The sequence below is a fragment of the Myripristis murdjan genome, chromosome 13, assembly GCF_902150065.1.
Source record: "Myripristis murdjan chromosome 13, fMyrMur1.1, whole genome shotgun sequence".
Classification (NCBI taxonomy): domain Eukaryota; kingdom Metazoa; phylum Chordata; class Actinopteri; order Holocentriformes; family Holocentridae; genus Myripristis; species Myripristis murdjan.
The window spans coordinates 41,128,213-41,143,865 of NC_043992.1; the positions used below are offsets into that span (position 1 = coordinate 41,128,213).

The 15,653-nt window shown below is 48.7% G+C and overlaps 2 protein-coding genes across 5 annotated transcripts in view; one reads left to right on the forward strand and one right to left on the reverse strand.

Annotated features, from left to right (window-relative positions):
* dgkd (diacylglycerol kinase delta) overlaps window positions 1-10,549 on the forward strand; it is a 46,242-nt gene extending 35,693 nt beyond the window's left edge. For 3 of the 4 annotated variants that reach the window (XM_030066536.1, XM_030066539.1, XM_030066538.1), the window contains exons 23-31: window positions 1,315-1,449; window positions 1,937-2,109; window positions 2,488-2,599; window positions 3,202-3,294; window positions 3,497-3,616; window positions 3,969-4,086; window positions 5,998-6,128; window positions 6,709-6,808; window positions 6,908-10,549. In XM_030066536.1, the coding sequence (XP_029922396.1) occupies window positions 1,315-1,449; window positions 1,937-2,109; window positions 2,488-2,599; window positions 3,202-3,294; window positions 3,497-3,616; window positions 3,969-4,086; window positions 5,998-6,128; window positions 6,709-6,798 (972 nt within the window). In that variant the 3' untranslated portion in view covers window positions 6,799-6,808; window positions 6,908-10,549. The remainder of the gene's footprint in view (window positions 1-1,314; window positions 1,450-1,936; window positions 2,110-2,487; window positions 2,600-3,201; window positions 3,295-3,496; window positions 3,617-3,968; window positions 4,087-5,997; window positions 6,129-6,708; window positions 6,809-6,907) is intronic. The other variant, XM_030066537.1, reaches the window with a different exon arrangement.
* LOC115369788 (NACHT, LRR and PYD domains-containing protein 12-like) overlaps window positions 1-15,653 on the reverse strand; it is a 322,926-nt gene that overhangs the window by 58,765 nt on the left and 248,508 nt on the right. The gene's annotated exons all lie outside the window — the stretch shown is intronic.

Consider the following 15,653-nt stretch of genomic DNA (forward strand, 5'->3'; position numbering starts at 1 on the left):
TCACCATCACCAACATCATCACCAACATCACGTCACCATCACCAACATCATCACCAACATCACGTCACCATCACCATCATCACCAACATCATCACCAACATCATCACCAACACCAACATCATCACCATCACCAACATCATCACCATCACCAACATCATCACCATCACCAACATCATCACCAACATCACGTCACCATCACCAACATCATCACCAACATCACGTCACCATCACCATCATCACCAACATCACGTCACCATCACCAACATCATCACCATCACCAACATCATCACCATCACCAACATCATCACCAACATCACGTCACCATCACCAACATCATCACCATCACCAACATCATCACTATCACCAACATCATCACCATCACCACCATCATCACCATCACCAACATCATCACCAACACCAACATTACCAACATCATCACCAACACCAACATTATCACCAACATCATCACCATCACCAACATTATCACCAACATCATCACCATCACCAACATCATCACCAACATCACATCACCATCACCAACATCATCACCAACATCACGTCACCATCACCAACATCATCGCCAACATCACGTCACCATCACCAACATCATCATCATCACCAACATCATCACCAACATCACGTCACCATCACCAACATCATCACCATCACCAACATCATCACCAACATCACGTCACCATCACCAACATCATCACCATCACCAACATCATCACCATCACCAGCATCATCACCATCACCAACATCATCACCATCACCAACATTATCACCAACATCATCACCATCACCATCATCATCACCAACATCATCACCATCACCAACATCATCACCAACATCACGTCACCATCACCAACATCATCACCATCACCAACATCATCACCAACATCATCACCATCACCAACATCATCACCAACATCACGTCACCATCACCAACATCATCACCATCACCAACATCATCACCATCACCAACATCATCACCATCACCAACATCATCACCATCATCATCATCATCACCATCAAACAGATCAGACTTGATGTCAGTTTTAATAAGCTGCTGTTGCAGCCCAGAGGACGGTCAGCTGGAGCTCCATCACTGTTCAAACTAAAAAAAATAAAAAAAAACTACTTTATTTTGTTTTAATTAATTTGATTTTTTTTTTTTTTAAATCAAGGAAATTTTCAGGCATTTACATCCCGACCTGTGGCACTGCTATGTCGCTCCAAAGGAAACCATGAATTTTGTGAAACATTCCTCCCCTGCTGTCCAAGTGTCTCACGCTGTCCTGCTCCCTGTCTCAGTGTCGGACAGTGAAGATCACCATCCTGGGCGACGAGGGCGTCCCGGTGCAGGTGGACGGGGAGGCGTGGATCCAGCCGCCGGGCTACATCAAGATCATCCACAAGAACCGGACCCAGACCCTGACCAGGGACCGGGTGAGACTTTTAGGTGTCCAGAAACACCAGGGGCCAGGAGTCAGGGGTCACGAGTCAGGAGTCAGGGGCCAAGGGTCAGGGGTCAGGGGCCAGGATGAGACTGAGGGACCATGTCACAGAAACCTCCCATCTTCAGTCTAAAGTTAGGACAAATTAAAATTGTCTTCAGTTATTCATGCACAGTGCAGACAACAAGTTTAGTGGGATTACAGGTCACCTGAAAAGTCTCCCTTAAAGCAAAGAGCTCACACACACACACACACACCGCTTAAGAGTGATTTATTATTGCATTTTGTTATGTTTTTCTTCTATTGACTGATGCTTATTTTGTAAAGTTAGGCGAGATAATCTTATGAATCTGCACAATCTGTTGCATTTGCAGTAATTAAAAAGTAGAAGTAGAGTACAGCAGAATAAGAACCAGCAGAAAACACCAGACCGCCCGGCAGGACAGGACTCGGGTCTCTGACTCCACCGTGTCTTCCAGGCCTTCGAGAGCACGCTGAAGTCATGGGAGGACAAGCAGAAGTGCGAGTTTCCCCGGGCTCCGCCCCCTCAGCCCCCGCAGCCCCCCCTCTCCTCCCAGCCAGAGATCGTCTCTGAGGAAGAGGCGTCACTCGTCAGCCAGTTTGGCCAGGCAGCAGGAGCCCTCATCCACAGGTGCCACCACATGTTGACTCACCTGGACCATCTCTGTATTCATGTTTCAGTCGTCTTGGTGGTTAAGTAGGTGATGAACTACGGAGGCGTTTGCCACCATATAGACACGAAGGGAATTTAGAAATTTGGGTAGAATAAACAGTCGATTTACAACGGCGTATTAGGGTCACTGGAGGAAAAATTCTAGAGCAAACTGGAGTGGTGTAATATTTCAAGAAAAAAATCTCTGTTCTGAGATTAAATAAATACATTTATGGGGAAAAATGCTTTTCCTCTGAGATTAAAGTGAAGGAAAAAAATCACAAATTTATGAGAAGAAAGCTTGAAAAGTGTGATATTACAGCGCTGACTCTGAGGATTTGGGGGTTTTCTGTTTAGCATTCGAGAGATCGCCCAGTCCCACCACAGCATGGAGCAGGAGCTCGCTCACGCCGTCAACGCCAGCTCCAAGGCCATGGACGTGGTCTACGCCAAGTCCAAGAGCTCCGGGGTACGCACCGCCGTCCTGTCCTGATGTGTCCTGTCCTGTCCTGCCCTGATGTTTACTGTCCTGCCCTGATGTTTACTGTCTTGTCCTGATGTTTACTGTCTTGTCCTGATGTTTACTGTCCTGTCCTGATGTTTACTGTCCTGTCCTGATGTTTACTGTCCTGTCCTGATGTTTACTGTCCTGTCCTGCCCTGTCCTGATGTTTACTGTCCTGTCCTGTCCTGATGTTTACTGTCCTGTCCTGTCCTGATGTTTACTGTCCTGTCCTGATGTTTACTGTCCTGTCCTGATGTTTACTGTCCTGTCCTGTCCTGTCCTGATGTTTATTGTCCTGTCCTGCCCTGTCCTGATGTTTACTGTGCTGTCCTGATGTTTATTGTCCTGTCCTGCCCTGTCCTGATGTTTACTGTCCTGTCCTGTCCTGTCCTGATGTCCTGTCCTGTCCTGATGTTTACTGTCCTGTCCTGCCCTGTCCTGATGTTTACTGTCCTGTCCCGTCCAGCTTCCTGTTCGTAACTGTGCCCCTTTCAAACTGGTGTCTGATGATATACAGTTTCTGTCCCTGACCTGTCTGCCTGTCTGCCTGCCTGTCTGTCTCTCCAGGCCTTGAGCTGCAGCGTTGTCATCCAGATGGTCAGTAACGTCAAGGCTTTGCACAGTGAGACGGAGCTGCTGCTGGCTGGGAAGATGTCCATGGTAGGTGTCTCCTCACTTTGACAATCCTCTGCTGAGAGCGCTGAGAAAGAGGACCCAAATTTGCACACTTGACTGTTTTCCAGCTCTGGATGGGATCTGTCTCTGTCTGTGGTTCTGTCTGTGGTTCTTGTTGTGGTTCTGTCTGTGGTTCTGTCAGTGGTTCTTGTTGTGGTTGTGATGTTTTCTCTGTGTCGCCTTGCAGCAGCTGGATCCTCCTCAGCAGGAGCAGCTGAACGCGGCTCTGAGCTCCGTGGCCCAGCAGCTGCGCAGGCTGGCGGACGTTCCCTGGTTGTTCCAGCTGATAGAACCGTCGGACCACGAGGTAAAGCGGCTGTGTTCTGTCCCGTTAGACTGACGGACCGATGCGAGGGAGACGAACCAGCGGCAGCATGAAAACACTACAAGCTGTCACCTCTGCCTCAGTCATTCATGTGACAACAGACTGACGTGCTGTTGATTATCTGTTGTGTTTTGTAACCGCAGGACACTCAAAGATTCAAACCAAACACTGATACTGAAGCAAAAACTGAAGATGGACCAAAAATAGCTAGACCTGACATCTCTCTCTCTCTCTCTCTCTCTCTCTCTCTCTCTCTCTCTCTCTCTCTCTCTCCCTCTGTCTGTCTCTCTGTCTCTCTGTCTGTCTGTCTGTCTGTCTGTCTGTCTGTCTGCAGGGTCCGCTGACAGATTTCTCCAAGCGAAGTCGAAGTGCCAAGTTCCGTCTCGTCCCGAAGTTCAAGAAGGACAAGAACAACAAGAACAAGGAGACCTGTGCCACTCTCTCACTGCCAGGTAATCTCTCTCTCCCTCTCTCTCTCTCTCTCTCTCTCTCTCTCTCTCTCTCTCTCCCTCTCTCTCTCCCTCTCTCTCTCTCCACCACTGGTTTTCATGCTCTGTCTCCAGTGATTTGGGGTTCGGATGGTAAACGTCACTCTGTTCTGGTTAAATCAGGTTCACTGTTTTCTGAAGACGCCTCGATTTGCCTCGTGTCACCTGACCGGTCTGATTGCTCTGATTGGCTAAAATATATGCAAAAAAAAAAGATAAAAAACACTGTACTGTGATTGGCTGGTTTGAAACACAGAAGCTGTGTCCCAATTCAGGGTCTGCATCCTTCTAAGTCCGCATTTGAAGGCCAGTTACGTCACAACACTGCGCGAAGGCCTGTCCCAATTCATCCAAAGCCGAAGGATCCTTCAAATGCGTCCTCCTTTCCAGCCGTTGGTAGCCGATTCGGAGGATGCACCGCGACTATCCTTCTCGGCCTCCCGTATCCCAAAATGCTTTGCGTGCTGCTGCTCAGTCGGAGAAAAGTTCAGATTTCACATTATAAATATTCGTTTTTTTCTCATTTGAACATCCAGCGCCATATATGTTAAACCAAAACCCCTGTTCTGTCTTGTCTGACAGAAAGAAACGTTATATTTCGGTCTCCGGAGTTTGTTGTCATGGAAACAGCGGTAACGGCAGTTACGCAACCAGGAAATACTCCGAAGGCTAGACCGTCCCATTTCGTTGCCGTTAGTTGACGGGGGAGGATGCTTCAGTTGAAGGATGCAGACCCTGAATTGGGACACAGCTATAGTTCCTGCTGCAACTTGTGTGTGTATGTGTGCTGACCAGCGGGTGGCGCTGTGGCCACGGCGTCTCTTTCCCTGCCCCGGCCAAACAGCCTGAACGGACCCGTTCATACAAACAGCTGATATGAGCTTTAATACAGGGGGTTCTCAGGGGGGTCTCAGGGGGTTCTCAGGAGGTTCTCAGGGGGTTCTCAGGAGGTTCTCAGGGGGTTCTCGAGGTTCTCAGGAGGTTCTCAGAGGGTTCTCAGGAGGTTCTCGGGGGGTCTTCAGGGGGTTCTCGAGGTTCTCGGGGGGTTTTTAGGAGGTTCTTAGGAAGTTCTCAGGGGTTCTCAGGAGGTTCTCAGGGTTCTCGGGGTTCTCAGGAGGTTCTCAGGGGGTTCTCAGGAGGTTCTCGGGGTTCTCAGGAGGTTCTCGGGGGGTTTTCAGGGGGTTCTCGGGGTTCTCAGGGGGTTCTTAGGAGGTTCTCAGGGGGCTCTCAGGGGTTCTCAGGAGGTTCTCAGGGGGTTCTCAGGAGGTTCTCAGAGGGTTCTTGGGGTTCTCAGGAAGTTCTCAGGAGGTTCTTGGGGTTCTCAGGGGGTTCTCTGGAGGTTCTCAGAGGGTTCTCAGACGGTTCTCGGTGTTCTCTGGGGGTTCTCTGGAGGTTCTCAGGGGGTTCTCAGGCGGTTCTCGGTGTTCTCTGGGGGTTCTTAGGGGGCTCTCTGGAGGTTCTCAGGGGGTTCTTGGGGTTCTCAGGAAGTTCTCAGGAGGTTCTTAAGGTTCTTAGGGGGTTCTCTGGAGGTTCTCAGAGGGTTCTCAGACGGTTCTCGGTGTTCTCTGGGGGTTCTCTGGAGGTTCTCAGGGGGTTCTCAGGCGGTTCTCGGTGTTGTCTGGGGGTTCTCTGGAGGTTCTCAGGGGGTTCTTAGAAGGTTCTCAGGGGGTTCTCAGGGGGTTCTTAGGAGGTTCTCAGGAGGGTCTCAGGGGTTCTCAGGGGGTTCTTAGGAGGTTCTCAGGGAGTTCTTAGGAGGTTCTCAGGAGGGTCTCAGGGGTTCTCAGGGGGTTCTCAGGCTGTTTTGCCCGGGCTTCTGTGGTGTTTCTGTGGGTGCTTCCTGTTTCCTGTCTGTCTGAACACCTTCCTGTGGTGCAGTCCACCAGTGGGGCACGGAGGAGGTGGGGGCGTGGCTGGAGCTGCTCTGCCTCAGCGAGTATAAAGAGATCTTTATCGGACACGACGTCCGAGGAGCCGAGCTCGTCCAGCTGGAGAGGAGGGACCTGAAGGTACCGCCCACCTGCTGACCTGCTGACTGACTGACTGACTGACTGACTGACTGACTGACCAGCTGACTGACTAACTGACTGACTGACTAACTAACTAACTGACTGACCGACCGACCGACTGACTGTTCACTGACTGACCGACTGACTGACTGCCTGACTGACTGACTGTTGACTGACTGACTGAACACGTGTCTGTCCCGGCTGATTCTCAGGGCTGATGTTCATAATGTCTGAATAATCAGTATTCATGATGCAAAGAAAAGTGAAGTTACTACAAACGAATATCAGCCCTAAATATCATCACTAATAATCTGTATCGTTATCAGCCCTGAAAATCAGTGTCAGTTGATTTCTGATAATGGTGATGGTGATGGTGATGATGGTGATGGTGATGGTGATGGTGATGATGGTGATGGTGATGGTGATGATGATGATGATGATGGTGATGATGGTGGAGGGTGTCTGTTGATTGTCTGAGTGGCTGGACGTGCTACACCAGGAAGTGTCTGCTCTACCTGCTCTCATGCACCTTCTGTGTGTGTGTGTGTGTGTGTGTGTGTGTGTGTGTGTGTGTGTGCAGGACTTGGGGGTGACGAAGGTGGGCCATATGAAGCGCATCCTGCAGGGTATCAGAGAGTTGAACAGGAACAGCAGCGCCAGCGAGGCCTAGGCGGCGTCTGGTAACTCCTCCTGTCTGTTCCCTCCTGCTTTGGTTTGGTGCTTGACTTTTGGTGACCTGCAGTAACCCCACCCCCCAACCCCCCCTCTGCCCCCCCCAGCTGCCTGCTGTCCCGCTGCCTCTGCTGCTGCCCGCCGCCTCAGCCGTCCGAGCTGACCTCTGACCTCCTGACGCCGAGCGGCCGCAGCTCCCAGGCCTGACCCGCCCCGCCGCCGTGGCCCCGCCGCCGTCCGCCGAGACGTGACTCTTCTGCTGAACCGCTGTCAGACGTCGCCGCGGTGCGTCAGAAAGAAAAAGATAAAACACTCGTCTCGCCGAGCTGGCGTTGCCACGGCAGCCGAAACAGACGCTGCCCTCCAAAAAAAAACTTTGACTCCGCCCCCCCCTTCCCTCCAGCAGCAGCAGAACCTCAACGCAGAGACGGACGGGATCAAGAGCCAATCAGACGACGACCCAGTAGTGCCTTTCATCCCGCCCCGCCGCCGCCCCACTGCCCAATCAGCCAGCGGTGCAGGCGGCGAGGGGGCGGGGCAAACCACAGCCAAACATTTATCTACCTTCACAGAGGAGCGAGGAGGTCATGTTGTTCTCCTCGCCGTCAGCACAGAGCCAACATGGCCGCCGCCGACACGGCTGCCAGCACGGCGGCAGGCAGCGCTCACACGGGCCGTTCAGCGTGCGTGAGGCTGCGTCGTTGTGGGCGGAGCCACAAACCTCCCGGGACCGTCTGAGCGAAAGTTCATTGGCTGGTGAAGTTTGAGAGCAGATGTTGAAACTGAAACCCAGGGCCAGCTGTTTGTTATGATTATCAATGTAAGACATATAATGATCAATAACATTTGTGGGAGATGTGGCTCCGCCCACCTCGCAGCTCTGTCTGACCCGGGACAGAGCCCGTCCCGCCTGCCGCCGACGGCCACGACCCAGAACCTCCCGGAACGCAGAACGTCCCTTTAACCTCCGAACGCCTCACAGCCGTCAGCGTCCCAGGCCGGACCGTCTGCAGCCACACGGGGGCGCCACACGGGGGCGCCCCCACCCGACAAGGAAGCATAGGACGCCGTGCCACACTTCCTGTACGGGACAGGAAGTGACCTCGCCGGCTCGCCGAGTTCCCTCAGGGAAGACGAGGACGAGCCGACGGACTTCAGAGTTTTATACTGAAATATTTATTTCTGACACGTCCCAGTCCATGTTCTGCCTCCCAGTCCAGTTTGTGTCTTTGTAACAGGAAGTGAGTCACACAGCGGGGGAGGGGGGGAAGGGAGGGGAGGGGGGCGGGACGTCCTGTCTGCTCCCAGGACGGGATCCCGCCCACAAACTTTATCTATTTTTTCTTCTTCTTCTGTGTTTAAATGCTGCAGTCAGACGCCTTTAACCCTTTGAACTCCGAGCAAATTCACTTGATTTCTTTGACAAACGCGGGGAAAGGTGATGAGCAAAGGACCCGAAAATTAAAAAAAAAAAAAAAAAAACAGTTGGCAATAAAATTACCAGAAATTACCAAAAAAATTAAAATATTACTGGAAAATTAACGGAAGATAAAGCAAAAACAAACAAACAAACAAAAAAAAAACACAAGAAAACTCTTCATTCCAAGCCAGCTATAAGAAACAGAGTAAATTGAAAACTAAATGACAATAAATTCCCCATAAAATTTGTTCAAAAGACAAATTCCCCCCAAAAAATGAAAAATAAAAGAGATGAAGTGAATTTTTTTCAGGAGGGGAAATAAAACCTTTCAAAATAGGGTTAATGTGTACACACAGTAAAGACGACACAAACCTGATTTATTGAGTAAAAAAATAGTTTTTCCTGATGCCCCTCGTCTTCGCCCTCCCACGTGAAAACCTTTGGTGTTTAAACTCTGAAGAAAATGTACCAATCCTTAATTCAGTGAATAATCCACGTGGATTATTCAGGCCTTAACAGTCGAGTTCCCTTTAACGCAGCGCCGGCTCCGGACCGGCCGAGGGGGTTTTTGTTTTTGGGTTCTGGCTGATCTCAGGTCTGATTCTGACGCAGCAGAAGCTCACGTGTCACTTTGCAGGCTGACAGTCAGCTGATCCCACCTGGAGTTTCCACGTTTACATCGTGTTTTTTGGGTTGTTGTTGTTTTGTTGTTTTTTTCTGGCTCTAATCCAGAACTGTGGTGCTGCCTTCAGGTGCCGCAGGGGAAAGTCCGACATCTGGGACTTTGGTCATCTGATAAACAACCTTATGTTCTTTGACTGTGCACACGTCACGTGTACGGATGTTCCTCTCTATGAGATATTTGCCTTTGGCGTCACCATGGTTACAAAAAAAAAAAAAACCCCAGATATGAAATGTCGATGGCCTGTGATTATTGCAGTTAGATTTAACAGTAGTTTATTTGTTTTTTTGTTTTTTTTAACCTTGGACTATGACAAACAGCCGAGTCATCCTTTCAGAGGCGATCATCGTCATGACTCAGCAGTCAAATTGACTTTGAGCTTTTAACACAAGCGTTTAACCCTTTGAAAACCAAGCAACTTCACTGCACTTGGAAAAGGTGATGAGCAAATTAGAAAGAAAATGACCTGTGGAAAAAACAACAACAACAACAACAACAGTGGATTATGGAAAACTGCTGAGTCATCCTTCCAGAGCTTTAAAAGTTTCTTGCAGAAAGTGGAGCGAATCGCTTCGTCCCCGCTGAGGTCCACACACCAGAGAGGAGCTTTTCTTTCACAATAAAACGACGTGAAGCAGGTGAAGTGACGTGTTGGCGGTCTGAGCTCCGGCCTCGCCCTGAAGGTGACGCCTGCTCTTCTGCTGCGCCGAGGAAAAGCCAAACTGTCGGTACAACTGCCTTAAATCAGCCGTCGATCACATATCAGTCAGTCAGACCTGAGCAGCGTCTCAACACAAAGAAACTTCTGGAAAATGTGAAAACCGCAAATTATCAACGTTTTTTTTGTTTTTGTTTGTTTTTTGCCCTGCAGATAAACAGAAAAGTGGGATGCATGCTTGTTTCTCTGATTCTCTGATCTGAATCAGGAAACTGGCGGAGGGGAAGGCGACACTGAGATCTGGATTCCTTTCCTCTGAAATCTGAAATGGAAGACGTTCTGTCGGGGTGGACCCTCGGCGCCGTCTAAATCCAAGTTTACACAATTTTTGTCAGTTCAGATCAGAAACCCGGGCTCCTCGGGGTCAGACGGACCAAACTAACTGTCCCGTTTGGATTTTATTTCCGAGGTTAGGGATTGATATTTTACCTTTACTTCCCAACCTTAATTTTCCAAATGTACAGCAAAATTAGAAAACTTTACATGCAAAAAAAAATAAAATAAAATAAAAATTTAATTCTAGTTTTCTGCTGATCTGAGGGGTAAAACGTTGATCTTTCAGAATTCTGGACACGATTTTGTGATTTTTTTTTGTTTTTTATTATTATTTTTCCAGATGTTTTGTTTGTGCTAGGGGGAGCCTCAGATAACGCAGGACCTTTATTTTGATATTTCAGAGCACAGACGCTGCCTTCAGGGCCTCTGCCTCACACTCGCCCTCATGAAGCCTCTTAACCTGCGGGCCGGACAAACCAAACCGCCTCAGGGTCCTGGTTCTGCTGGACCTGCTGGACCTGCTGGGTTCATCTCTCAGACGGTCCTGCAGGGTTCCCAGAGTTCCCGGAGTTCTCCTGGGAATGTGTCCGGGCTGGTTTTCCAGTCGCTGGAAACAACCTGGAAAATTTGAAAATACGTAAAATGTCCCATTTTAAAATAATAATAATAATAATAATGATGAGATCGTGGAAAATGAAACGACACTTTGGTCGACACAGCTGTGTTAGCCCAGCGGCTCTCAAATGCAGGTTCACGTCCCCCTAGAGGTACATTGGAGTACTGCATTTAAAAAATATCAGTGATGCATAATTCCTCCAATAATCAGCCAGAAGAGAAGCAGAAACAGGAGAATCTGCTCAGAGTCAGGTTGTTGGTTCTGGACTGGTTCCTGACCACAGGAGGTCCAACTGGCCTGAGATCAGACTTCAGACTGACAGTTTGAGAGCCTCTGGGTCAGCGTGTTCATGATGTTTACGTGTCGACATGTTGAGCAGCTCTGAGCCGACGAGCACAGAAGCCGCCGCCGTTTTCGAACCCGTCGCTGCTGCAGACCCGGCAGGCAGAACCCACGACCCCGTTTGACTCCTGAGCCCCAGGTTAAGAAACCAGGTGACAGTCGCTGCCTCTCCTGTGTGTGTGTGCGTGTGTGTGTGTGTGTGTGTGTGTGTGTGTGTGTGTGTGTGTGTGCGTGTGTGTGTGTGTGTGTGTGCGTGCGTGCGTCTGTTGTCCGTTGTGTGTCATATCATTTGAGTTGAAACCACCTTTAAAGGGGAACAGCAGTGGTGACACACTGCCACCTAGAGGCACAGTTCAGCGTTTCCCAGGCGTGACATGTGGTCAGCGTGTGGGTTAGCGACAGCAGGCAGCTCCTGCAGCAGCAGTGCCTTGCTCAAGGGCATTTCCAGCAGAGCCGCTCCGTTTCTGTTCTGTTTTGTCCCCCAGATGGAAACTGGAGTGAAAACGTGTCGTCTCTCTCTCTCTCTCTCTCTCTCTCTCTCTCTCTCTCTCAGTCCCGCTGTGTATTTATTGGATAATTTATGCATTAGTACTGAAACTGTACGCTGTTATACCTCTGTTTGTACAGGCGCCCCCTGCTGGGCTGTAAATATGTTCTGTCCTGTACAGAGAAGCTCCAACATCCTGTAATAAAGTCTGAGGACTGAAGCCGGCGTCCTGCTTTCTTCATCACACACACACACACACACACACACTCTCACACACACACACACACATGCTGAGCGAGACAAGGGACGGACAGAGTGACAGAGGAGGTGAAGACAGAGGAGGTGAAGACAGGGAGGGGAGGGTCACCTGTCCTACAGCCAGCAGCTAACAGGAGGAAGAACCACAACAATACAAAAAATAGGATCACAAGTTATGTTTATGTTTATGTTTATTAAGAGCAAAACTGTAAAAAAAAAAAAAAAAGTTTTAGCTGCTTCTTAACCCTCCTGTTATGTTCACATTTTTGAACATCCTTTATGTTTGGGGTCAATTTGACCCCTGCAGTTTAAACTTCCACAAAATTATTATAACTAAAATTGTTATCAAAGTTTATGTGTCGGTACTTTATGTTTCTTTGTTGACGACCTAAATAGCCCTTTAAATAAAACATAACTCCCCACCCCCACTTATACATCCAGTATTCCTATTATGCAACAATGGCAAAATATGCAAATCACCATAAAATCTCACTGATTGACATAAAATTGGAAAGAAATATTAATTTTGGTGTTTTAATGGCTTTATATTATTTCTAAGTACAGATTTTTGTTATTTATAACCGATGCGTACAAAGTGTGTACAGGACATTGAAAACATATCATCATGTCAATTTCATGTTTACCCGGTAGTACCCATTACATTAGGAAAACTCATTAAATATGAAGCAAAAAAAATGATGTTAATCATTTATGTAGAGACGTTAAACATTGAATGGGGTCAAATTGACCCTAAACATAACAGGAGGGTTCAAACGAGCAGCAGAGGTTTAACGTGACCCTGTGCAGGACCTCCGGCGGGCCACGCACCGCAGATTGGGAACCAGCAGTTCACATCCCTGACACGGAGAACGCACCCTCACCCTGACGAGGTAAACCCCGCCCACCCGGTGGCCCGCCGGAGGAACCACTGACCTGATCACCAATAAAACCGATAATAAACCAATAAAAACATCAAACACACTTAGAAACCCAGACGGCCGCTGAGCTAATAACTCATCAATAAATCTGTTTTCTCACAACAAAGCAACAAAGCCGGGCAGGAGCCTCCTGTGTGTGTGTGTGTGTGTGTGTGTGTGTGTGCGTGTGTGTGTGTGTGTGTGTGTGTGTGTGTGTGTCAATATTTAAAGTCTAGTTAACCATCAGCAGAGCACAGCTGGACCTCTGTCCTCCATTTTAGGCCCAAACAGAGACGGGAGGACGTCTGGAGACAGGTAGGACAGGTAGGACAGTTCCTCAGGTTCCTCACAGGTTCCTCAGGTTCCTCACGGTTCTCTGAGATTCCTCAGGGTTCTCTGAGGTTCCACCACCTGTGGGCTTTGACAGACTCGGGGGTTTTGGCCCGGCCTGGTCACATGATCAGCGTTTGGCGGCGGCGTCCTCGTGTAGCAGCGGGCGCCCAGAGGAGCTCAGCTGTAATTTAATTTAATTTAATTTAATTTAATTTAATTTAATTTAATTTAATTTAATTCAATTTAATTTAATTTAATTTAATTTAATTTAATTAATTTAGTTTAATTCCAGCTGTGTGTGGCTCTGCTCAGACCTCTGGGTCCTCGTCAGCACAGGAGTGTTTGCTGCTTTATCTGTGATACTATAAATAACATCATTAGTCTGTAGTAGTGGTGGCAGCAGTAGCAGTAGTAGTTGTAGTAGTGGTAGTGGAAGTAGTAGCAGTACTGCAGTACTACACAGCCTGGATACTTGATACTGATAAAAGGCTGATTGTAAACATGAGGTTTGTGCTGGTTGGTGTGAATCCAGATGAATATTCTTCTGCTTCTTCTCCTGCTTCTTCCTGGTCTCCTCCTCCTCCTCCTCCTCCTTCTTCTTCTTTGGTTGGGCATCATAACCTCATAGCCTCATGCTGATGTTCCTCTGCTCATGTGTTTGTTTGTTTGTTTGTTTGTTTGTTTGTTTGTTTGTTTGTTTGTTGTTGTCGTGGTGCAGGCTTCGCTCAGAGATGCTGCAGTGTGATGTTAAAGTGTTGGTGCTGATGCTCGGCACACTGCTGCTGTCCTCTGCACTGCTGGAGGGGAAAGGTGACACACACACACACACACACACACACACACACACACACACACACACACACACACACCAATAACATCACAACAAAGCAAAGCCTTTGTTGTATATATATCTATAACTATAGATACAGATATAAATATATAGATAGATAGATAGATACACAGTATAGTACTAACAGCAGTACTGTCTCCAGTGTTCCTGCAGCAGTAGTACTGCAGTAGCAGTAGTACTATAGCAGTACTGCAGTAGTACTAACAGCAGTACTGCAGTAGTACTAACAGCAGTACTGTGTCCAGTGTTCCTGCAGCAGCAGTACTGCAGTAGTACTAACAGCAGTACTGCAGTAGTACTAACAGCAGTACTGTGTCCAGTGTTCCTGCAGCGGTTCTCTGCAGACCGGCTGCTGGGCTCCTCCAGGAGGCGCAGGGCTAACTCCATCCTGCTGGAGGAGGTGCTGCCCGGCAGCCTGGAGAGGGAGTGCTACGAGGAGATCTGCTCCCAGGAGGAGGCCGCCGAGATCTTCCAGACGCAGGAGAAGACGGTACGACCTTTGACCCCTGACCCCTGAACAAACAGTACCTTACAGAGAAACTTTACAATGAACCCAAACCAAAGCACCTCCTCCTGCGCTCTCCTCCCACAGCTGGAGTTCTGGTACAGATACACCAGTGAGTACTGCCACACTCAGGACTAACCAGCACCGCTCACCCGTCACGCTCCTCTGATGAGAAACAATACACAAACTGCTGCTACTAACCCTGCTCTGTGCACTCTTACTGCTCCTGCTGCTGCTGTGTGGCTCCAAAGCTTTGATTTGGTCCGATCACGGTCCCGTCTGTCCTCTCCGCCCAGGGGACGAGGTTCTCATGGAACCATGTGGAACCCAAGTCTGGGATAACAATAACAGAATGTTCCAGGCACACAAATACGGCAGCATATTAGGGCCATTTCAGGGAGAAATCAAATACAGAGCACAGGGGAGGTGGGGTAATGTTCCAAGAAAAAAAGCAGAATTTCAGAAATTTACGAGAAAAAACCTTGAATATTCTCTGAGCTTGAAGTCATACATTTCTTAGACAAAACTCACAAATTTAGGAAGAAACACTTGAAAGTTTGAGAGATGATAAAGTCACAAATTTGCAAGAAAAAACAGTGAAAACCAGTTTGTTCTCCTCCTGTGGGATCCAGTCTGAAGGAAATCCTGCTGGTCTGAGTCCAGAACCCCAACCTCCTCCTCAGCATCTGGACTCTGAAGAGACGTTGCTGTGACTTGGGCCGATTCAGAAGAAAACAATCTGCTGATTCCGGGCTCAGATCAGCAGGATCTCCTTGTTCCTGAATCCCATGTCAGAGCAGAATTTGATTTCATCTCATTATTTTCAAGTTTTCTTCTCATAAATTTGGGTCCATAATATTTTTCCCTAAAGTGGCCCTGATACGCCGTCAAACTGAAGTCCGTGTGAACTAAGTCAGGTGATCGTCCCGCTGTGATGTTGGATGAATCTGGATTGACCCGTTCACACCGCCGTGTGTTTCAGATCTGAACCCGTGTCGCACCAACCCCTGTCTGAACGGAGGCATGTGCACGCTGGACAGAGGGGACTTCCTGTGTCTGTGTCCTCCACAGTACCACGGCAGGACCTGCCACACAGGTGCTCACGGGTTCCTCTCCTTCACGTTCCTCTGCTCTCCTCCCAGAGCGAGCAGTGGGCTTTCAGAGCTGCCACATCACTCCTCCTCCCTTTCCTCCATTCATTCCACTACGATATGAACATGAACTTTCAGAGCCTTCACACTTTCTTCACTCCAGTTTTCCATCAGCCCAATAAAGTCCTCCACAGGAGTTTTCCTAAAAGTGTGTGTGTGTGTGTGTGTGTGTGTGTGTGTGTGTGTGTGTGTGTGTGTGTGTGTGTGTGTGTGTAGAGGTGGAGGAGTGTCGCTATAGAAACGGAGGCTGTATGCAGTACTGTGCTGACCTGGGCGGAGCAGCAGGAGTTCAGTGTGG